General features: G+C 60.9%; 1 protein-coding gene across 3 annotated transcripts; it reads left to right on the top strand.

The window, feature by feature from the left end:
• The first annotated feature begins 5,060 nt into the window (after window positions 1-5,060).
• Window positions 5,061-20,600, top strand: PLXNA3 (plexin A3). Of its 3 annotated transcripts, none has more exons than XM_078065265.1 (34): window positions 5,168-5,394; window positions 6,934-7,557; window positions 7,889-8,428; window positions 8,855-9,037; window positions 9,934-10,062; window positions 10,133-10,233; window positions 10,548-10,671; window positions 10,787-10,943; window positions 11,023-11,122; window positions 11,297-11,411; window positions 11,583-11,783; window positions 11,878-11,974; window positions 12,062-12,252; window positions 12,335-12,480; window positions 12,552-12,672; window positions 12,772-12,908; window positions 13,022-13,192; window positions 13,464-13,557; window positions 13,644-13,883; window positions 13,960-14,103; window positions 14,183-14,417; window positions 14,503-14,645; window positions 14,723-14,979; window positions 15,085-15,151; window positions 15,269-15,415; window positions 15,504-15,663; window positions 15,820-15,923; window positions 16,115-16,211; window positions 16,391-16,581; window positions 16,885-17,054; window positions 17,396-17,608; window positions 17,811-17,961; window positions 19,157-19,266; window positions 20,008-20,600. In XM_078065265.1, exons 2-33 carry the CDS (start codon window positions 6,961-6,963, stop codon window positions 19,250-19,252), a joined length of 5,619 nt encoding a protein of 1,872 aa, XP_077921391.1. In that variant the 5' UTR covers window positions 5,168-5,394; window positions 6,934-6,960; the 3' UTR covers window positions 19,253-19,266; window positions 20,008-20,600. The 3 variants fall into 3 exon arrangements, with proteins under 3 accessions (XP_035933651.2, XP_077921391.1, XP_077921390.1); XM_078065264.1 differs by having other exon boundaries at window positions 19,979-20,600; XM_036077758.2 differs by lacking the exons at window positions 5,168-5,394; window positions 20,008-20,600 and adding an exon at window positions 5,061-5,128 and having other exon boundaries at window positions 19,157-19,598.
• Window positions 20,601-23,198: the final 2,598 nt, after the last annotated feature.

Below are 23,198 nucleotides of genomic sequence, written 5' to 3'. Positions count from 1 at the left end.
TAATGGAGAAGGGAGATACGAATATAGATTGGAGAAAGGGTAAGAACTTTTATTGTGGAATTGGAATGAGAAGTATCCGTATGTCCTCCAGATTTATATAGATGTACATATAGATACATTATATGTAATACAAAGTATACACACACACATATATATATACATATATATATAGAGAGACAAACAGACATCCTAGCTCTGCCTACTGAAAGTGCCTAAGAGCATGACACCCCAATGGCAATGAGCACACTTCATCCCCATATCTTGGTTTCTAAATGTTATTCTCCTTAAAGGAACCAGGGCTCCTTGGAAGAATGGCTCATTCCAGGATTAGGGTGAGGAAAGGCCAAGAAGCCAAAAGTACTAAAGTACTTAAAGAATGAAGGGCACAGGAGCCAGCTTGAAGAAGGCACCAAAGCTGGCACAATTTGAGCATCGAAATGAATTAACAATAATGGATTATAATCCATTGAATAAAATCAAGATCCACGAGTCCATACTGCTGATGAAGACATAGATAAACAGAGGGCAGAATGCCAACAAATAAACGTAGGAGGGATCATGGAGGAAGAAAATCACTCTTGCAGCCATAAGAGTAACCGGTGATGCAGGAAGAATTATCAATGACTGGGTGACATTTTGATGAGGAACAGAATATTCACCTAGTTTCAAACTGTCTTCCTACAAACTACTTTTTTTCTAAGTAAGCTCTACACCCTAACGTGGGGCTTGAACTCATGACCCCAAGACCAAGAGTTGCATGTTCTACTGACTGAGCCAGCCAGGTGCCCCCCTACAAACTACTTTTTTATTACAGAGGGAAATAGTAACCGTCCACTTGAGAAACTGGCAGTCCACCACCTTAACCAAGCGCTCAGAGTGAACATTACAGTGAAGGGACAAAGCAAAGAGGCACGGAGAGGGCCCAACCTCATGGGGGAGGGAGCATGGTTCTCCTCACAACAGCCGGAATCTCATCATGAGAAAACATCAGAAAACACCCAAACTGAAGGACATTCTACCAAATACCTGGCCTGCACTCCTCAAGAATGTCCATGTCGTGAAAGGCCAGGGAAAGCAGAGGAATGTTCCAGATTAAAGGGGACTAAAGAGAAGTGACGACTAAATGCGATGCGGGAACCTAGCCTGGGTCCTGGATCAGAAAAACCATTGATGTTTCTGCCTCAGTGTAAGAAGGTGCAGGAATTACATTGTAATTTTACTGTGATAAAATACAAAGTGAAATAGCTAGCGGTAAAGGGGCAAGCTGTATGCAACTTACTTTGATACAATTCAGAAATATATTATTTTTATGTAAAAGAAGTGTTGCGGGCGCCTGGGTGGCTCAGTTGGTTAAGTAACTGCCTTCGGCTCAGGTCATGATCCTGGAGTCCCAGGATCGAGTCCCACATTGGGCTCCCTGCAGGGAGTCTGCTTCTCCCTCTGACCCTCCTCCCTCTCATGCTCTCTGCCTCTCATTCTCTATCAAATAAATAAATAAAATCTTTAAAAAAAAAAAAAGAAGTGTTGCATATACTATATACATATGCACATCTAGGAGAGAGGTGGGGGAGGGCAGGAGCGAATGAGCGAGAAAAGCAAATGGGGCAAAATATGAACTCTGGGCAAATCTGGGTCAAGGGCGCATGACAGCTCTCTAAACTGTTCTTACAACTTTTCTGCAAGTCTGAAATAATTCCAAATTATAAAATTAAAAGGAAAGACACCACTCCCAGCCAACATTTGACTGAAGGGTCTAGCCATGACAGGCAACAAAAGAAAACAAAAGGCATCCAGATTGGAAAGGAAGAAGTAAAACTATATTTTCAGATGACATAATCTCATATCTGCAAAATCCCAAGAAATCCCCTAAAAACCTATTAGAGGTAACAAACGAGTTCAGCAAAGTTGCAGGACAAAAGATCATGACAAAAATCAAGTGTATTTCTATATCCTAGCAATAAGCAATCCAAACTGAAATTAAGAAAATAATTAATTCCATTTATGAATAGCATCAGGAAGAATAAAACACTTAGGAATAAATTTAACAAAAGAAGTACAAGGCTTGTACACTGAAAACTACAAAATATGATTGAAAGAAATTAAAGAAGACCTAAATAAACAGAAAAACATCTGTTTAGTCAGGGTTCTTCAGAGAAACATAGCAGGACACACACACAGAGGATCTATTTTGAGGAATTAGCTCATGTAATTGTGGGGGCTGGCAATTTGGCAAGTCCAAAATTTGCAGGGCAGGCAAGCAGGCTGGAGACTCAGGCAGGATTTCTATGTTACAATCTTGAGGCAGAATTTCTACTTCTCCAGGAAACCTTTATTTTTGCTTTTAAGGCCTTCAGTTAGTGAACGAGACCCACACAAACTACAGAGGGCATTCTTTACTTAAGGTCAATCAATTGTAGATGTTGACCACATATACAAAATAGCTTCACAACAACACCTAGATGAGTGTTTGATTAAATAACTGGGGACTACAGCCTAGCCAAGCTGAAATCAATAAACATCTAAAAGTAATCAACATCCCATGTTCATGGATGGAAACACTTAATCTTATTAAGACGGCAACACTCCCCAAATTGATCTGCAGATTCAATTTCATCACTATTGAACTCCCACTGGATTTTTTTTTTTTTTTTTTTTTTGCAGAAACTGACGAGCTTATCCTAAAATTCCTATGGAAGTGTAAGGGACACTGAATAGTCGAAACAGTCTTGGAAAAGAACAAATTCGGAGGATTAATAGTTCCCAGTTTCAAAACTTACTACAGAACTACAGTGATCAAGACAGTGTGATATCAGCATAAAGACAGACATATAGATGAACAGAACAGAATTGAAAGAGCCCAGAAATAAGCCCATATATCTATTGTCAATTGATTTTTGATCAGGGGGCCAAGACCATTCAATGGGGAAAGAGTAGCTTCTTCAACAAAGGGCATAGCAGCCACAGGCAAAAGAATGAAGTTGGACCACAACCTCACATTATATGCAAAAAGGAACCCAAAATGGACCAGAGACCTAAATTTTTAAAAAAGATTTTATTTGACAGAGAGAGAGCACAGGCAGGGGGAGCTGCAGGCAGAGGGAGAGGGAGAAGCAGGCTCCCCGCTGAGCAGGGAGCCTGATGTGGGGTCCGATCCCAGGACCCTGGGATCACGACCTGAGCCGAAGGCAGACACTTAACTGACTGAGCCACCCAGGTACCCCTGGAGACCTTAATGTAAGAGCGAAAACTATAAAACTCTTAGAACAAAGCATAGGGGTAAATCTTTCTGACCTTGGATTAAACAACAATTCCTTAGATATGACAATAAAGCACAAGCAACAAATGAAAGACAAATTAGATGTCATCAAATTTTAAAACTTTTGTGCATCTAAGGACACTATCAAGAGAATGAAAAGAGAACCCACAGAATGAGAGAAAATATTTGCAAATCATAAGGGATTAATATCCAGAATATATATGGAACTCCTACAACTTGACAACAACACAGCAAAAACCCAACTAAAAAATGGGCAAAGAACTTGAATAGACGTTTCAGATTGCTTTGTATATCACAGAAGATCTACAAATGGCCAACAAACTCATGAAAAGATGCTCGACATCATTAGTCATCAGGGAAATGAGAATCCAAATGAGGTATCATTTCACACCCACTAGGATGGCTAGAAACAAAAAAATCACATAGTAAGGGTTGGCCAGAATGTGGAGAAATTGGAACCCTCATACACCACTGATGGGAATGTAAAAATGGTGCAGCTACTTTGGAAAGCTCTTTGGCCATTTTTCCCAACATGTTAAAAATAGAGTTATTATGTGACCCAGAAATCCCACTCCTAGGTGGAAAGGAAATGAAAATGTGTTCACATAAAAATCTGTACACAAATATTCCTAACAGCATTATTCACAATTGCCAAAAGGTAGAAACGACCCAGGTGCCCACCAATTGATGAATGGATAAATAAAATGTGATATATCCATGTAATGGAATATTATTTGGCCCTAAAAAGAAAGGAAGTCTTGATCCATGCTACAACATGGATGAACTTTGAAAACATTATGGCAAAGTGAAAGAACCCAGATACAAAAGACACATGAGTATTGTATGAATCCATTCATATGAGATGTCCATATTCAGAAAGCAGATTGGTGGTTGCCAGGGGCTGGGGGAGGGGGACGGTGGGGGGTGACTGTTTAGGGGTATGGGGGTTTCTTTTGGGAGGCGACGAAATGTCCTGGAACTTGATAGTGCAGATGGCTGCCCAACTTTGTGAGTACACTACAAGTCATTGAGTGTTACACTTTAAAGGAGTGACTTATGTGATAGGTGCGTTCTATCTCAATGAAGCTGTTTAAAAAGAAAAGGAAAAAGAAAGCTGGGGAACGAAGCCCCCGGACTCAGGGCCGCGGTGGTCGGCTGGGTGAGGGGCCAGGAGTAAACGGCTGACAGCCTCCAGTCCTTGTGCTGGGCACTTGCCTGGTATTAGCCGCGGGCCCTCCGGGTTAGGGACCTCGAGGGCGAGAGTGTCCTGAGCAAGGACCGCGCCGTCCTCCCCCGGTGCGCGCCTGGCAGGTCGGCACAGGGGCGGCTGCGCCCCGGCAGCAGGTGGCCCTGGACGCGCCTCTGAGCGCCCGGGCGGGGCGGGGCTTGTGCGCCGGCGCCGCCGCGCGCCGGGCCCGAGGGGGGTGTGGCGCGGGCGCGCGCGGGTCCCAAGGTTGCGGGAGGCGGCGGGCGGGGAGGAGGGGGAGAGGCGCGTCCCGCGGACGCGGCCATTGTGCGAGGCGGGGGGGGGGGTCCGCTCGCTGGGCGGGGACCCAGGTGGCTCCTGGGGTTCGGGGCGGCGCGCTGGCCTCCATGCGGCCCCGGGGCGGGAGCGGCCCCCGCCCGCGCGCCCGGCCACCCGGCTCTCCCTGGGCGCCCCCGCCCGGCGCGGTGGTACGGTCCGGGTTTAAAAGGCCCCGGCGGCCGCGGGCCTGCCCAGTGTGTGGGCGCGGCGGGGGCGCGCACGGGGCGCGGCGGCGGGGCCGCGCGAGTGGGGCCGGTGTGGGGCTCGGGGGCGCGTCCACGTGGCTGGCAGGCGGCCACCCGGAGCCAGCGGCAGCGGAGGGACAGGTAGGTAGGTGGCCTCCGTAGCCCGCCGGCCGTGCGGAGCCAGGCGGCTCGGCGGCCCGGGGCTCGGCCAGCTCGGGGATCGGGCTCGGCCTTGAGGGGGTCGGGCCCTGCCTCTGTGTTGCATCTCGGGCGCCGGCCCGACTGGTCCTTCGTGCCCAGCGCCAGCAAGGACCGCCGGTCTGAGCCCAGCTCCCCTGCCCTATGGGGACCCTTTGTGGCTGAGGAGCGGCCCCTCCAAGGACTGCTGCGGCGTCTCCATCCACTAGGTACTCGTGGGTCGGCCGAGCGGTGCCCCTGGTGGGAGCAGGGCGAGCCAGGCCATCCGCACGGTGGGGGGCATTGGGGAGTGGGGCGCTGGAGGCGCATCTCTGTGAGGGACTGTCCCTTTCGTCGGGCTCTCTGCTGGCAGCTGGGTGTGCCTGTGATGCTTGCGGCTCCCACTTACAGGTGGAGGTTGGGATGGGGGCTTGGGTTGCGCATCCTGCCTTTCCAGGTCTCTCTCCCAACCCGTCTCCGTCTCCATTCCTAGGCTTGTATTCCTGCGGGGTGTGGAGGAGGTTAGGGTGGGATGTGCCCCCCCCTTCTCTTCTGCCTCCCTTTCTTCTCTGGCTGTTGCATTAGGGGTCCAGGATGCAGACCTGACAAAAGAGCCCCCGAGAGATGATCAGTCTGAGCTGAAACTCTGCTATTTCAAGCAGGGCCTGTTCCTTGTTCTAGCAAATGCATTTTTTCCTTTCTATCTTATATGCCTTCTTACTTTGGTTCCCTGCTCGCCCCAAGCTGGGTACCTTGTGTCCCCCCTTGGGGCTGGGGTACAGAGACTCTGCTTTGCGGCCTGGAGCTGGCCGGGAACCTGGGTGTGGCCTGGGGGCGAAGACCTGGCCAAGCTGGGCACTGTCCCTACGGCCCCCGCCCCGTCTCCCCGAGGCCTTGCTGTATTTGGGGACATTGCTTCCTTTCCATTGGGCTCCTTGTGCCCCCCACACACCTCCCCTTCCCCAGCTAACCTCTGGATTTGGAGGGAGAGCTGCACAGGGCTGCCTGGACCATCTGTCTGGCTGTGCCCGAGCAGAGCCTGACTTATGTCTGTCTTGGCGCGTGGCTGTGGGGGCAGGCACAACTCGGCTTTGTGTTGCAGTGGGTAGGCCAGACAGCAGGCTCCTGGACAGCTAGCTGAGGGAGGCCCTCGGGGCGAGGAGGCAGCTGGGGCCAGGACTGGGGATGTGATGGCGCCGGGTCCATTCTCAGACCTTAATGCCTCCGACGTCTCACCTGGGTCTCCTGGTGGCAGTGCCACTCTGGAGTGGAGTCCTCCCCCCTCCCCAACACACACACTTGTGATTGTTCACTCTCTGCCTTTCCCCATCCCCCGACTTGGGCGTGGGGTGTCTGTGTGGCCTGGGGCTTGCCTACAGTCCCTCTTGTATGTGGCTGGCCACCCTCAGCTCCGGGATCCGGTGTTTGGGATCTCATTCTGGGAGGGCCTCCCGCCTTGCCTTTCCCAGCATCTGGCTCTGCTGCCCCCTCTTGGGTGTGGCCCAGTTGAGGGGAGGCCTCCTGGCTCCTTTCCAGCAGGGCTTGGGGGATGATTGATGGCCCTCCAGCCTGCCTGTGCCGGTGCTCACTCATGCGCCCTGGTGGAGGCCACGGTCACCATCTGCGACTCTGGTCTGGGGGTGGCTGAGTGGCCTCCACCGTCTGTGGCACGGGGCTCAGCCCGCTGGGGGCCCTAGGCCAGGTGGGGCAGGAGGAAGGCCGGCAGCCTGGGCCAGGGCCTCTGATTCGCACTTGCTTTCTCCCCTCAGGCCTGTGCCCGGGCGCAGCTGCTGGCCATGCCCGCTGTCTGCCTCCTCCTGCTGGTCCTCCCTGCCCTGGCGGGGGCCGTGGGCAGCAGCAGGCCCTTCCCGGCCTTCTTGGTGACAGACACTACGCTCACGCACCTGGCCGTGCACCGGGTGACTGGGGAGGTGTTTGTGGGTGCAGTGAACCGCATCTTCAAGCTGGCCCCCAACCTGACCGAGCTGCGGGCCCACGTCACGGGGCCCGTCGAGGACAATGCTCGCTGCTACCCGCCCCCCAGCATGCGAGTGTGTGCCCACCGCCTGGCACCTGTAGACAACGTGAACAAGCTGCTGCTCATAGACTACGCGGCCCGCCGCCTGGTGGCCTGTGGCAGCATCTGGCAGGGCATCTGCCAGTTCCTGCGCCTGGACGACCTCTTCAAGCTGGGTGAGCCCCACCACCGCAAGGAGCACTACCTGTCAGGGGCTCAGGAGCCTGACTCCATGGCCGGCGTCATTGTGGAGCAGGGGCAGGGGCCCAGCAAGCTGTTCGTGGGCACCGCTGTGGATGGCAAGTCCGAGTACTTCCCCACCCTCAGCTCCCGCAAGCTCATCAGCGACGAGGACAGTGCCGACATGTTCAGTCTGGTGGGTGAGCCCACTCGCCGGTTCACCTTCTCGGGCCGGCGGCCAGGCCCTCTTCCCCTGGTGTGTCCTCTCAGCCCTCTCGAGAGCCGGCTCCCGTTGCCCTCCTTGCCTTCACCCTGTCCTGACCCGAGAGGAGACGAGTGGCTGAGGCCGGGAGGCCGGGCTAGGGCACAGGATGGGGCCGCTCGCCCTGCCCTCTGTGGCCTTTCTGGCCTGGGCTCCTAGGACCATATGGGCAGGGTGGGGGCATGACGGAAGCCCGGGGCGGCGGGGGGGCCTGAAGTGGGGCTGTGGGAGCCTCGTCCCACGCTCCCCTCAACCTGCTCCCCAGGTGTACCAGGACGAGTTTGTCTCCTCGCAAATCAAGATCCCCTCAGACACGCTGTCCTTGTACCCCGCCTTTGACATCTACTACATCTACGGCTTTGTGAGCGCCTCCTTCGTGTACTTCCTGACGCTGCAGCTGGACACCCAGCAGACGCTGCTGGACGCGGCGGGCGAGAAGTTCTTCACGTCCAAGATCGTGCGCATGTGCGCCGGGGACTCGGAGTTCTACTCGTATGTGGAGTTCCCCATCGGCTGCTCCTGGCGAGGCGTCGAATACCGCCTGGTGCAGAGTGCCCACCTGGCCAAGCCCGGCCTGCTGCTGGCCCAGGCCCTGGGCGTGCCGCCCGACGAGGACGTCCTCTTCACCGTCTTCTCTCAGGGCCAGAAGAACCGCGCCAGCCCGCCACGGCAGACCGTCCTCTGCCTCTTCACCCTCAGCAACATCAATGCCCACATCCGGCGCCGCATCCAGTCCTGCTACCGCGGGGAGGGCACGCTGGCCCTGCCCTGGCTGCTCAACAAGGAGCTGCCTTGCATCAACACCGTGAGCGCTGCCCCCGCTCCCGGCCGGGCCCCCGCGCGCTGCCGTGCCGTCCATCGCAGGCTGGCCTAGGCGCTCCCTACCTCTGCTCCCCTCTGCCTCCCCGGGCCTGCCTTCTTGCTGTTGACGGCTGCCCTCTGTTCGTGGGATACCCTTTCTCCCCCTGTGCCTGCCCTAGCCGGCTGCTCCGTGCTCCATCTCCTGGGCAGCCCCATCGTGCAGGCCTCGGAGGTGTGCCTGGGGCCACCTGCTGCCTCGTCCTCCTCGTCCTCCTCAGCCCCTGACTTCCTGGTGGGGGTGGGGGTGGTCCCAAGGCCAGCAGTTGGGCTTGGCTGGTGGGGAGCCGGTTCCAGATCCTGCTTCCTTCCAGAATATGGGGTCTTGTGCCCCCAAGCTCTGACTCTCACTGCCCCCCTCCTGTTTCACCAGCCCATGCAGATAAACGGGAACTTCTGCGGGCTGGTGTTGAACCAGCCCCTGGGGGGCCTGCACGTGATCGAGGGGCTGCCCCTGCTGGCTGACAGCAGCGACGGCATGGCCAGTGTGGCCGCCTACACCTACCGCCAGCACTCTGTGGTCTTCGTCGGCACTCGGACTGGCACTCTGAAGAAGGTAGGATGAGGGGCTCTGAGGCCTCGGACAGGGCACGGCCCCTGGGGGAAGGCGGACTTCCCAGGCTGGGCCCTAGGAACCTGGTCGCGCTCCACCCTCACCAACAGTAGTGCCCGCTGTGGCCCGAACGGCTGGCTCGTGTGACGGAGCCCAGGCCCGTCTCAGGGCCTCCCTGCTAGGAGAGCAGGGCCCCGGCTGAGCCGTCACTGCCAAGTCCTCTGCTGAATGAACGAGGAAGAAATGTGGGTGTAACGCCCCCCTCCCTCGTGCCCTCTTGTCCCTTCGTGGGCACTGGGGCTGCTTCCATTCCGGGACGGGGGTAGTGGGACAGGGGGAGATGGACTCTGGGAGCCGCAGTGTGCTCTGAAGGGGTAGGAGTCAGGATGACCACCACGGGCTGCCCCCAGGAGGTCTGTAAAGAGAGCCTGCTGAGTTTTGGGGGGCCTGGTCTGCTCCTCTCCTGGGCCCTCATTCGCATCTGTAACCGCGTCGGGGAGGCATCATTCCCAAACCACACCGTGCCTCCCTCTAAGGTGTACTTCTCAGCAAGTTTGCCGAGCTGTGCAAGCATCACCACGCTCTTCTGCTGGGACGGTGGCAGCCCCCCAAAACGCCCTCCCCCCAGAGTTCTCCCCCCCGCCCCATCTCCTCCCAGCCTAGACACCATGAATCTCTGCATCTCTAGTTCTTGGAGGCCTTTTGGACTGGTTGAGTCACCCCCAGTGGCTTCCAGGGATGGCCTTTGAACCCTCCTTCCTCTGCCTGTGGCGGCCTGGGGGGTGGGGCGGGCAGGTGAGCGCCGAGCCCGGCCAGGCCCTGGCTTCAGCTTGATAAGAGGATGTCCTGCGTGCGTGCGGGGCCGCTATGGCATCAGGCTGGCTTGTCTCGGGGCCCAGGTCCGAGTCGATGGCTCCCAGTACGCACACCTCTACGAGACCGTGCCTGTGGTGGATGGCAGCCCCATACTCCGAGACCTGCTCTTCAGCCCTGACCACCGGCACATCTACCTCCTGAGTGAGAAGCAGGTGGGCCCGAGGCGGGCGGCGGCGGGCGGCGGGGTGGGGGCAGGGCGGGTACTGACGCGGCTGTCCCCAGGTGAGCCAGCTCCCGGTGGAGACGTGCGAGCAGTACGTGAGCTGCGCGGCCTGCCTTGGCTCGGGGGACCCCCACTGTGGTTGGTGTGTGCTGCAGCACAGGTGAGGACGGCCGTGGGGGGCCCTGCTCCGCGGAGGGGCCAGCCGGGCCTGCTGTTGATTGCCCACACGCCCGTTTCTCCCGCTCACGCCCTCGTGGCCTCATCCTCCGTCCCCTTCTACTTCATCCAACTAACGAGCAGAACCTCTATCCCCAGGGACGCCCCTTGGGCCGCAGGGGACGAGGCCAAAGCACACTGTTGCCTGGCACTGTGGGCCGGGCCGGCTGGCCCCTCTTCCCTGCAGGCCTCCACGGCTCCCCTGGCCCGGGCCCCCCGGGGCAGCTGCGTAACGGGCTGTGGCCTGATCCCACGCAGATGCTGCCGCCAAGGGGCCTGCCCGGGTGCCTCAGCCCCACACGGCTTCGCTGAGGAACTGAGCAAATGTGTCCAGGTGCGGGTCCGGCCCAACAATGTTTCGGTGACCTCGGCCGGTGTGCAGGTGAGTGGCGTGGTGGGTGCGGCTGTGCGGGCCGGTGCGTGCGCGCGGGCGCGGGGTGAGGCGGGGGCGGCGGCGGGGGGGGCCCCTCCTGCTCTGACTCCTCTGCCTCCCCCAGCTGACGGTGGCCATGCGCAACGTGCCGGACCTCAGCGCTGGTGTGAGCTGTGCCTTTGAGGAGGTGACGGAGAGCGCGGCCGTCGTGCTGCCCTCCGGGGAGCTGCACTGCCCCTCGCCCTCCCTCCAGGAGCTCCGGGCTCTCACCCGGGGGCATGGTCAGTGGGCTGGGGCTCTCCGGGCTGGGGGCACTGGCCGGCCCGGGCTTGCTCACGGCCACCCCTGGGCTCGCTGCAGGGGCCACGCGCACCGTGCGGCTGCAGCTGCTCTCCAGGGAGACGGGGGTGAAGTTCGCCGGGGTGGACTTCGTCTTCTACAACTGCAGCGCGCTCCAGTCGTGAGTCCTGGCCTTTCTGACGTCCGTCCCCGCATCTCTTCGTCCCTTGCTGTGTCGTGCGGGCCTCAGGCGGGCCCTCGCGCCCCCTTCCTTCCGTTTCCCGCACGGCCTCTAGGAGGGTGGTCGGAGGGGCAGGCCCGGTCCTCTGCGACCTCTGAAGCGTCTCCCCACCAGGTGCATGTCCTGCGTCGGCAGCCCTTACCCCTGCCACTGGTGTAAGTACCGCCACGTGTGTACCAGCCACCCCCACGAGTGCTCCTTCCAGGAGGGCAGGGTCCACAGCCCTGAGGTGAGGCGGGTGCCGGGCGCGGGGGGGCTGGGCTCCCCGTGGGCTGGCCCCTGGCTTCTCTGCCTTTGCTCTCCTGGGTTTCTCGGAGCCTCTTCGGTTCGGGCCTAGCCCAGCTGGGCCCCGGGGCGGCCGCCGCCGCGCGTGTTTGCCTGATGGGCCTTCTCCCCTCAGGGCTGCCCCGAGATCCTGCCCGGCGGGGACCTCTTGATCCCAGTGGGCGTCATGCAGCCTCTGACCCTGCGGGCCAAGAACCTGCCGCAGCCGCAGTCGGGCCAGAAGAACTACGAGTGCGTGGTCCGGGTGCAGGGGCGCCAGCAGCGGGTGCCGGCCGTGCGCTTCAACAGCAGCAGCGTGCAGTGCCAGAACGCCTCGGTGCGCGCCCCCGGGGCTGCGCGGGCTGCGCGGGCTGCGCGGGGCTGCGCGGGGCTGCGCGCGCTCTGGGCTCACGCGGCTCCCTCTCTCCCAGTACTCCTATGAAGGCGACGAGTCCGGCGACGCCGAGCTGGACTTCTCTGTGGTCTGGGATGGGGACTTCCCCATCGACAAGCCTGCCACCTTCCGAGGTGAGGGGCGGGGTGGGGCCGAGGAGCCCGCCTCCTGGGGCGCCGTGGCCGTGAGCTGCCCCCCCCAGCGGTGCCCTCTGCCCGCAGCTCTCCTGTATAAGTGCTGGGCGCAGCGGCCCAGCTGCGGCCTCTGCCTCAAGGCTGACCCTCGCTTCAACTGTGGCTGGTGCGTCTCGGAGCACAGGTGCCAGCTGCGGGCGCACTGCCCAGCCCCCAAGACCAACTGGATGCACCCGAGCCAGAAGGGCACCCGCTGCAGCCACCCCCGCATTGCCCAGGTGGGCCTCCCCCCGCCTTCGGTCGGTCGGGCACCCGACGCGAGCCTGGGCTCACCCTGTCGCCTCTCCTCCTGCTCTGCAGATCCACCCCCTCATGGGGCCCAAGGAGGGAGGCACCCGGGTCACCATCGTGGGCGAGAACCTGGGCCTCAGCTACCGAGAGGTGGGCCTGCGGGTCGCGGGCGTGCGCTGCAACTCCATCCCCTCCGAGTACGTCAGCGCCGAGAGGTGAGTGCGGCTGTGCGGGTGCCGGGGCCCTGGGCCCTCCGCCGCGGGCCCTGACCTTCTGGGACCCCTAGGATCGTGTGTGAGATGGAGGAGTCGCTGGTGCCCAGCCCGCCGCCAGGGCCTGCGGAGCTCTGTGTGGGCGACTGTTCCGCTGACTTCCGCACGCAGTCCAAGCAGCTCTACAGCTTTGTGGTGCGTGGGCTGCCTGCCCTTTCCCCTCCCACCCCTTCTGAAGCCTGCCCCCCCCCCCCGGCTGCCTCCTCCCTCCCCTCAAGGCTGCTTCTTGCACAGACGCCAGCATTTGACCGCGTGAGTCCCAGTCGGGGCCCGGCGTCCGGGGGCACACGGCTCACCATCTCCGGGAGCTCTCTGGACGCCGGCAGCAGGGTCACCGTGACTGTGAGGGACGGCGAGTGCCAGTTTGTGAGGTGGGCAGGGCCCTGTCAGCCTCAGCCTGGGCGCTGCATACGGGGCCCCAAGGGCACGTGGGTCATGGCCCTGGGCTGCCTGCCCTGAGCGCCCTCCCTGCTTGCCAACGTAGGAGAGATGCTGAGGCAATTGTGTGTATCTCACCCGTATCGACCCTGGGCCCCAGCCAGGCCCCCATCACCCTGGCCATCGACCGCGCCAACATCTCCAGTCCTGGAGTCTTCTACACCTACACCCAGGACCCCACTGTCACTCGCCTTGAGCCCACCTGGAGCATAATCAAGTAAGACCCTAGGAAAAATGGGGAGCCTGGCCAGCAAAGCCTGGGGCCTTGCCTGGTGACTGGAGCCTTGGGCATCAAGTTACACATCCTGCGAGCCCGAGCCCTCATAGGCACAGGGGGCAGTGTCCTCCCAACAACACAGCCCCTGGCATTCACCTGGTGCCCCCAGGCCCAGGAGGCCCTGGGCTCCCCAGCAGCCTGGATAGCTCTCCAGGGCCAGGCTGGGGGCAGTGGGGGAGGGAGCCTGAGGCCCCTCCCCCACTGCCCCCAGTGGAAGCACTGCCATCACTGTGAGCGGGACCCACCTACTGACAGTCCAGGAGCCCCGGGTCCGGGCCAAGTACCGAGGCATCGAGACCACCAATGTGAGCACACCAGCTGCCGTCGCCCCGCCCCCTGCCCCTGCCCCCTGAGGCCTCACGTGCCAGGCTGCCCTCCTTTGTCCCCACAGACGTGCCAGGTGATCAACGACACCGCCATGCTATGTAAGGCCCCCGGCATCTTCCTGGGACGGCCCCAGCCCCAGGCCCAGGGTGAACACCCCGACGAGTTCGGCTTCGTGCTGGATCATGTGCAGACGGCCCGCTCCCTCAACCGGTCCTCCTTTACCTACTACCCTGACCCCAGCTTTGAGCCACTTGGGCCCTCTGGTGTCCTGGATGTCAAACCTGGCTCCCACGTGGTGCTGAAGGTATGGGTGGGGCACAGGGACGGGGAGAGGCAGGGGGGCGGGGAGCCCCGGCTGTGACCGTGTCCTCCACCCACAGGGCAAGAATCTGATCCCCGCAGCGGCTGGCAGCTCCCGCCTCAACTACACGGTGCTGATCGGGGGCCAGCCATGCGCCCTCACGGTCTCCGACACGCAGCTGCTGTGTGACTCACCCAGCCAGACGGGCCGGCAGCCTGTCATGGTGTGTGGGGGGTGGGGAGGCCGCCAGGGGCGAGCGCGGTGGGCGGGGCTGCGAGCTCAGGGCGGGCTTGTCCCCGCAGGTGCTGGTGGGCGGCCTGGAGTTCTGGCTGGGTACCCTGCACATCACGGCTGAGCGGGCGCTGACCCTGCCGGCCGTGGTGGGCCTGGCGGCAGGCGGTGGCCTCTTACTGCTGGCCATCACCGCCGTGCTGGTGGCCTATAAGCGCAAGACCCAGGATGCCGACCGCACGCTCAAGCGGCTTCAGCTGCAGATGGACAACTTGGAGTCCCGCGTGGCTCTGGAATGCAAGGAAGGTGCCTGGGCCGGGGGTGTGCTGTAGGGCGGGGGGGGGGGGGGGCTCTTCCCTGCTCCGCTCACTCTCCCCCCCCCCCCCCACAGCCTTTGCTGAGCTGCAGACAGACATCAATGAGCTGACCAATCACATGGACGGCGTGCAGATCCCGTTCCTGGACTACCGGACCTACGCCGTGCGCGTGCTCTTCCCGGGCATCGAGGCCCACCCGGTGCTCAAGGAGCTGGATGTGAGTCCCTGCCTCGCCTGCCCACTCCTCATCCCCTCCGGGCCACCCCGCTCTCTGAGACTCCCTGTCCCTCCCAGACCCCCCCCAATGTCGAGAAGGCCCTGCGCCTCTTTGGGCAGCTGCTCCACAGCCGCGCCTTCGTGCTCACCTTCATCCACACGCTGGAGGCCCAGAGCAGCTTCTCCATGCGAGACCGGGGCACCGTGGCCTCGCTCACCATGGTGGTCCTGCAGAGCCGCCTCGATTACGCCACGGGGCTGCTCAAGCAACTGCTGGCGGACCTCATAGAGAAAAACCTGGAGAGCAAGAACCACCCGAAGCTGCTGCTGCGCAGGTACTACGAGGCCCCAGCCCCGCCCTCTGCCAGCCCCACCCCTGCCAGAGCAGGTCCTGCCTGGGCCGCCCTCTGCCCGCTGGCCCAGCACCCCTTATGCCCTAGGACCGAGTCGGTGGCTGAGAAGATGCTTACCAACTGGTTCACGTTCCTGCTGCACAAGTTTCTGAAGGTGCGCTGGGGGGGGGGGGGCGGGCGGCGGGCAGGCGGGTGGCCGGACGTGATGGGGGGGCGAGAAGCAGCTAACTGTCCGGCAGGCGGCAAGCCATGTGCCCGACCCTGGCCGCAGGAGTGTGCCGGGGAGCCGCTTTTCTTGCTCTACTGCGCCATCAAGCAGCAGATGGAGAAGGGCCCCATTGACGCCATCACGGGCGAGGCACGCTACTCCCTGAGTGAGGACAAGCTCATTCGGCAGCAGATTGACTATAAGACGCTGGTGAGCTGGGGGCCGCGTGGACAGGGCTTTGGGCACGAGGGGAAGAAGCCTCACTCAGGCCCCACCTTGTCCTCGCCCTCACCCTCAGACCCTGCACTGTGTGTTCCCGGAGGGCGAGGGCAGCGCTCAGGTCCCAGTGAAGGTTCTCAACTGTGACAGCATCACCCAAGCCAAAGATAAGCTGCTGGATGCTGTGTACAAGGGCATCCCATACTCCCAGCGCCCCAAAGCTGAGGACATGGACCTAGGTGACCTGCCCTTTCCTTTCCTCCTGGCCCCCACCCTGTGGCCACATTACATTGGCTGGCATTCACACCCCCACTTGGGCTCTGTCCTCTGAGGGGAGCGGGTCCAGGGACTGGGGGGCTCCGAGCAGGACCTCAACGGCTGTCTGTGGCCTGCAGAATGGCGTCAGGGCCGCATGGCCCGCATCATCCTCCAGGATGAAGATGTCACCACCAAGATCGAGTGTGACTGGAAGAGGGTCAACTCACTGGCCCACTACCAGGTGAGGGGCTGGGGGCCTCCTCACCCCCAGGGCCACCGAGGAGCCACGGCCCTGCCCTGAGGACACAGGAGCCGGGGCGCTTTGCCCCTGCGTTCACGGTCCCTCCTCAGGGTCGGGGTTGGCGGTGGCTCCGGCCCCTCGGCTCCTCGGCCCCCTCTTGCACTGCTGCCCTCTGCCTCCGGGGTTTCCAGGTGACAGATGGCTCCTTGGTGGCCCTGGTGCCCAAACAAGTGTCCGCCTACAACATGGCCAACTCCTTCACCTTCACTCGCTCCCTCAGCCGCTACGGTAGGTGCCTTCAGTGTGGTGGCCTCTGCCCCGGGGAGGCCTCCGGTCCCGTAGAGCCTAGAGGTGGGGGTGGGCTGGTGCGAGCAGGCAGGCCCCCCCCCGGCCTGCTGGGCTCCTGGAACAGAGCGGGGCAAGAGCCGGGGTGATGGCCTGAGGGGCACACCTGTCCTCGGCCCCAGAGAGCTTGCTGCGCACGACCAGCAGCCCCGACAGCCTCCGTTCTCGGGCGCCCATGATCACGCCCGACCAGGACACTGGCACCAAGCTGTGGCACCTGGTGAAGAACCACGACCACGCCGACCACCGTGAGGGGGACCGTGGCAGCAAGATGGTCTCAGAGATCTACCTGACGCGACTGCTGGCCACCAAGGTGTGCGGCTGCCCTGAGCCACTCTGGCCTCAGCACAGACACCTTCTAGCCTGGCCTGGGCCCTGTGGTGGGCCTGGCCTGCCGTGGGGGGAGGCCGCGGGATCGTTCACATCCAGCGGGCCTTTCTCAAGGCCTTTGCTTCAGGAACTCCCAGCCTGAGGCTGAGGCTGACGCTGGGCCTGTGGTGGGCGAGGTCCCTGCAGGGAAGCCCTGCCCATTGCCTATCCCCCGTCCCCCTGTCGTGCTGCGGGGCCGTCCCGGCCTGGCCCCCTCACGGCCTGTGCTCTTGCCGAGCCCCCACAGGGCACGCTGCAGAAGTTCGTGGACGACCTCTTTGAGACGGTGTTCAGCACGGCCCACCGGGGATCAGCCCTGCCCCTGGCCATCAAGTACATGTTTGACTTCCTGGACGAGCAGGCCGACCAGCGCCAGATCAGTGACCCCGACGTACGCCACACCTGGAAGAGCAACTGGTACCGCCTGGTGCTGGGGCCGGGTGCACGGAGGGGGCCGCGCGCGGAGGGCAACGGATGGGGGCTGCACCATGGCCACCGAGTGGGGGGGGCTGGGGGCGAGCGTGTGTCCGGACATGGGCTCTGCTGGGCGTGTGGGACGCTGGTCGCGGGGCCGCCATGCAGCACAGATGCGGTGAGGACTCGTATTTCTCACTACATGAAGGCTGGCAGAAAGTTAAAGAAAATACCATTAAGCTCAGTATGTCACCCCGGCTGTCTTTGGGCGAGATGTGCACAGGCCGGACGGGGAGCAGAGAAGGGAGCAGGGGGGAGCCTCAGGTGCCCGTTCCTCTGTCCAGTCTGCCCCTGCGCTTCTGGGTGAACGTGATCAAGAACCCACAGTTTGTGTTCGACATCCACAAGAGCAGCATCACGGACGCCTGCCTGTCAGTGGTGGCCCAGACTTTCATGGACTCCTGCTCCACGTCTGAGCATCGCCTGGGCAAGGACTCGCCGTCCAACAAGCTGCTCTATGCCAAGGACATCCCCAACTACAAGAGCTGGGTGGAGAGGTGGGCCCTGCCCTGCTGCCCCACGCTGGGTTGGGGGGCGGGAAGCCAGGTGTGCAGCCCAGGGAGCCTGCTTTCCTCCACCCCGTCCCCCCGCCCACCCTGGCCGTGTCAGCTTTAGGAAAAAGGCCCAGAGAATGGCCTGAGAGCCGGGGCAGGGGTTTTGGTGGCACCTGCCTTTATGACCGACTCAGAGTTCCAACAGGTACTACCGGGACATTGCAAAGATGGCGTCCATTAGCGACCAGGACATGGATGCCTACCTGGTGGAGCAGTCCCGTCTCCACGCCAGTGACTTCAACATCTCAAGCGCGCTCAGTGAGCTCTACTTCTATGTCACCAAGTACCGCCAGGAGGTGCGTGCCAGTCCCACAGGCCCCCGGTTGTTAGGCCCTGACCATGCACTCGGCGGCAAAGGCAGGGGGCTCAGTGAGGGCGAAGGGTGCTCCAGGGTGCCGGAGGGGACAGAGGAGGCATAGGGCCTATCTCTTGAGATTGCTCATGATGCCTCGCCTAAGCAGCTGCCAGGCTAGCACAGGTGATACTTTCTGGAGATGTTGGGATATGAGGGACCTAGGAGAGAAGCCACGGGCCAGAGAACAAAGTTCTGGTTGGGCAAAAGTAAATGCCCAGGGAAGGGATGGGCTGGGGGGGCTGGATTGGGGGAGATTGGGGGGGTGGGGCCCAGAGGGGTGAGGCCAGAAGGTAGGCAGGGCTAGTGCCTTATAGGGCCCATGGCATTTGTGACTCCAGCCTCAGGAGGTTGGGAACATGGAGGTATGGACTTGAGGATGTATTATTGCTGGAAATAAGAACCTGTGAGCCAGGACACGGCCCTGAAAGCCCTGAGCCTGCACGAGCTCACCGAGGGCGGCCGAGAGCGGCGGCCCACGCACCGAGCCCTGGGGCCCTGGGACACTCGGAGGTGGCAGAGAAGAGAGGGAGCCGGCAGCGGAGACTGAGGAGGGGCGGCCAGGGGTCTGGGAGGGACCCCGAGAGTGCAGGTGCACGGTGATCTCCCGGTACGGGAATGAGCCGTGCCCACGCGCGCACACACGCACACACCCAGGGAGGGGTGGTCAGGGAGGAGGGGGTGATGCACCCCGCCGGGGGCTGCTGACGGTCACGGTGGGGGGAGGTCCCAGCAGGCTCGCTGCGCTTGGCAACGGGCTCCTGGAGACCTGCACAAGAGAGGTTCGGGGTGGGTGCGGGTGGCGGGGGTTCGGAGGGGATGGGGACCTCGGGGACAGCCAGTCCGAGCCGCTCTCGGGAGGGGTTTCCCTCTGGCCCCGGAGAGGAGGGAGCGAAGTTCTGCAGCGGGAGGGGCTTCAGGGTGGAGGAGAAGCTGCCCCCCCACCCCCCCCCCGTGTTCCCAGGGGAGGGATGGCGGCTCCTCCCCGCACGTGCCCGGGGGTGGGGGGGGCGGCCAGACAGGAAGGGGTGCGCCGAGGCGCGAGGGAGGGAAGAGCTCCGGCTGGGGGGGAGGGCTCTGCCCCGAAGGCACCGGCCCCTCCTCGCCAGCCCAGCTCGGGGGGGACCCTCCTCCCCCAGGTTCTCAGCGCTCTGGAGCGAGATGCCTCTTGTCGGAAGCATAAGTTGCGACAGAAACTGGAACAGATCATCAGCCTCGTGTCCAGCAACCCCTAAGGGTGGCGGAACCGGTGAGGAGGAGGGGGCGTCTCAGTCCTGAGCTGTCCTCTGGGCTGAGCCCCGGATCCGGGGGGCAGGGGGGCGGGGGCCGGGGGGGTCACCGGGCCGATATGCCCCCGGCACACCTGGGCCCCATTCATTAGTGCCTTCCTCTGGGCCCTGCGTGGGGGCAGGGGTGACAGGACCAAGCCCCTGACCCCGGCAGCAGCAATACCCCTGCCCTCCTGCCCTCCCTCCTGCCCCCCTGCCCCCTGCCCTCCCCCCTGCCCCCCTGCCCTCCTGCCCTCCCCCCTGCCCCCCTGCCCTCCTGCCCTCCCTCCTGCCCCCCTGCCCCCTGCCCCCCCTGCCCTCCTGCCCCCCCGTCCCCCTGCCCCCCTGCCCTCCCTCCTGCCCCCCCGCCCCCCTGCCCCCCCTGCCCTCCTGCCCCCCCGTCCCCCTGCCCCCCTGCCCTCCCTCCTGCCCCCCTGCCCCCTGCCCCCCCTGCCCTCCTGCCCCCCCGTCCCCCTGCCCCCCTGCCCTCCCTCCTGCCCCCCCGCCCCCCTGCCCCCCTGCCCTCCTACCCCCTGCCCCCCTGCCCAGGCGTGGTGGCAGCCCCTGCCCTCCTTGCTATTTATACCCCCAAGCACCTATTTATTTAATTTATCTCCACCTCGCCATCTCCATCTGTAACTGTGTGTCCCTTCTCCGGGATGCTGTCGACCTCGCGCACCTTCTGTCCTTGAGTCGTCCTGGCTCCTCTGTGACAACGGCAGCCTTGGCCTAGCCTCTGGCACCTGCCCCCCCCCCGCCCCCCGGCCATGGCTGGCCCCGCCCCTTCCGAGCAGGGGGGTGTCGGCACCGACAGCACTTGGGGGTGGGGGTGGGGGTGGGTGGAGGGAGGGCGACGCCCCCGAAGCCGCCCTCGGCCTGTGGCTGTGCCCAGGGCTGTCCCCGCAGCTGGGCCCCGGCATCCCCTCCGACCGTCTGGGGAGTCGCACTGTACCTTCTCCCAGGGCCCCGGCCTGAGCACCTGGACGCCTATAGCCAGGCTTGGGCCGGGGCCTGAGCTGGGCCTGGGGACTCTGGAACTCTCCTTCTCCCGGCCCTACTGCCAAACTTCCTCAGTGTTGTCTGCACTTGGCCCCGGACCCCTGGCCCCTCAGCTGCCCTGCCCTGCGCCTGCCCCGAGTGGCCTGGCCGAGGCGGCCGTGCCTTACTCCTCGGTTCTTCTTCTTCCTCCTCTGAGGGATCCGGCCCCGGCTCGGGGTCCTGAAAACCCACTTCTCTCCCCTTTTTGGGCATGAGCTTTTTGTTGTTGTTGTTGTTGATGTCATCTTTTTTCCTCATTAAATGTTGGGAAAGTGGAGTCGGGCTGTGGCTTTGTCCTTGGGGCAGGTGGGTGGTGGGTGAGCAGGGAAGCAGGTGGGGAGGCTGTCGGACTCTGGAGGAGCGGGAGGGAGGGTAACTCATTGCAGGGGTCCTGAGGATCTGAGGAGGGCCGGGGCCACGTCCAATCCATCACCAGCCAGCCCTGGTGGCTGCACCTTCAAGATACAATCGAATCTGCTCCCTTCTCCCCACCTCCACTGCCCCCAGCCCGGTCCCAGCTACCCCCGGCTCCTGCCGGGATGCCAGTCTCCCCGCTTCTGTCCCGCCTGCCCTCATCCTATTCTCAACGCAGCAAGCACTGGGAACCTGAGAAGCTGAAGGGTGGATCTTGTCCCACTCTGGGCAGAGCTCCCCAGTGTCATCATAGCACCCAAACGCCTTCCTATCTGACCACTCTTTACTGCCCCAGCTGCATCTCCGTCCTGATGCGCCCACCTACTTCTTTCCCACCCCCACGCCCCCGAAAACACACACACACCTGTTAGAGTCATGCAGGTGGGGAGGAAGTGGGATGCAATTTCAAAGAGAGTGGCCAGGAATGATATTTGAGTGAGCCAGCTGGAACGCGGGGGGAAGAGAGTTCCAGACGGGGAAAGAGCCAGTGCAAGGGCCCTGAGGCAGGTGTGGGCCTGGCGTGTTTCAGAGAGGGGAGGAGGCCAGTGTGGCTGGATGGGAGGGAGCAGGGTGGAGAGGAGAGGGGAGGAGGCCAGAGAAGATGGCGGGGGGGCAGGGCGGGGGTGCCCGAGTCACATCCGACTTTGTGGCCACTGTAAAGGGCTCTGTCTTTGTCTCTGAGCGAGAGGGGAGCCCAGGGAGGGTTTGGGATAGAGGAGTTTTGTGACCTGACTTGGGTGTTAGCGCCGCCCAGCAGCTTCAGCAGTCCATCTGCGGGGCCAAGGCGGTGGACTGTGGTGGTGGTTACAAAACTATGCATTTGTCAAAACTCCTAGACCTGTACATCTAAAAAGGGGGAGGTTTACAGGATGGAAATTAGACCTCACTAAACCCGACTTCAAACACAAGTAAACAAAAAGGAGAGGTAAAGAGGAAAGAGAAAGCTGCTAGTTCCAGGCTAAGGCTTCAAGCCCAGACAAAGGGAAGTGCGGGGATGGCAGCTGTGCAGGCAGGGGGAAGAGCGCGGAGGCCAAGGAAGATGGTTTTAGAACATTACCATTGGGAGGTTACAGAAACTAAGCCAATGAAAGACTAAACACTGCAATTTTTAACCTTGGGGGAAAAAGAAACCCCAAGTGAACAGACTAGAACCATTTTGGGAGAATGAAGAGGGGAAGCAAAATGGATAGTGGTGTAAAAGAGCTAAAGTCTCAATCTATCAATTAAAAAAGTCTTGAAAATGATTTTTGAGGGGCGCCTGGGTGGCTCAGTCAGTTGAGCATCCGATGCTTGGTTTCGGCTCAGGTTTGATCTCCGGATCCAGAGATCAAGCACCACGTTGGGCCCCGCGATCAGTGCAGAATCTGCTTGAGATTCTCCCTCTCCCTCTGCTCCCCCGTACTTGTGCGCGCATTCTCTTTCTCTAAAATAAAATCTTTAAAAAAAAGTGATTTTTAAAAAGGAAGAAATAGACCCTTGCTGTAGCCACTACAGCTGCTGCCCGTCAGGCGAGTCTTCATTGTCATCGTCATCACGACCGCCACCACCATCCCCAGTGACAGTGTCTCTCTCCCCACAGCGCGCACCATGAGCAGGCTCCACGTGCTGCAATGGCAGACTTTCTGTTCATGCATATGGAGTAACAGGGAACGGATTTACCCTACCACTTACTTGAAAGAACCCCCCAAACCAGACAGAATAGATGAAACACACACCGGAAAGAAAGCAGGTATCGGGGGCGCCTGGGTGGCTCAGTCGTTAAGCGTCTGCCTTCGGCTCAGGTCATGGTCCCAGGGTCCTGGGATCGAGCCCCGCATCGGGCTCCCCGCTCAGCGGGAAGCCTGCTTCTCCCTCTCCCGCTCCCCCTGCTTGTGTTCCCTCTCTCGCTGTGTCTCTCTGTCAAATAAATAAAATCTTTTAAAAATCTGTCAGAGAGCCAGTGGTGACAAGAGGGCTCATATTCTGGAGAGTAATTTTGCACCTTTTTTAAAGATTTTATTTATTTGTCAGAGAGAGAGAGCGCGTGCGAGAGCGCACAGCAGGGGGAGCGGTGGGCAGAGGGAGAAGCAGGCTCCCCGCTGAGCAAGGAGCCCGATGCAGACTCGATCCCAAGACTCTGGGATCATGACCTGAACCGAAGACTCAACCAACTGAGCCACCCAGGTGTCCCTAATTTTGCACTCTCGAGTGAGAGTTTTAAAGAACAGTAGGGCTCCTGAGTGGCTCAGTTGTTAAGCATCTGACTATTGATTTCGGCCTGGGGCATGATCTCAAGGTTGTGGGGTGGAGCCCTGAGTTGGGCTCCATGTTCAGCAGGGAGTCTGCTTGAGATTTTGTCTCTCCCTCTGACCCTTCCCCCCAACTCTCTCTCTAATAAAAATATTTATTTTTTTAAAAATAATAATCTTTAGAAAAATAGTAAATATTTGGGCGCTCTCCTTTGGCCTATCTCCCTCACTTG

The sequence above is a fragment of the Halichoerus grypus genome, chromosome X, assembly GCF_964656455.1.
Source record: "Halichoerus grypus chromosome X, mHalGry1.hap1.1, whole genome shotgun sequence".
In the NCBI taxonomy this organism is placed as follows: Eukaryota; Metazoa; Chordata; class Mammalia; order Carnivora; family Phocidae; genus Halichoerus; species Halichoerus grypus.
This window is presented reverse-complemented; position numbering and strand designations above follow the sequence as displayed.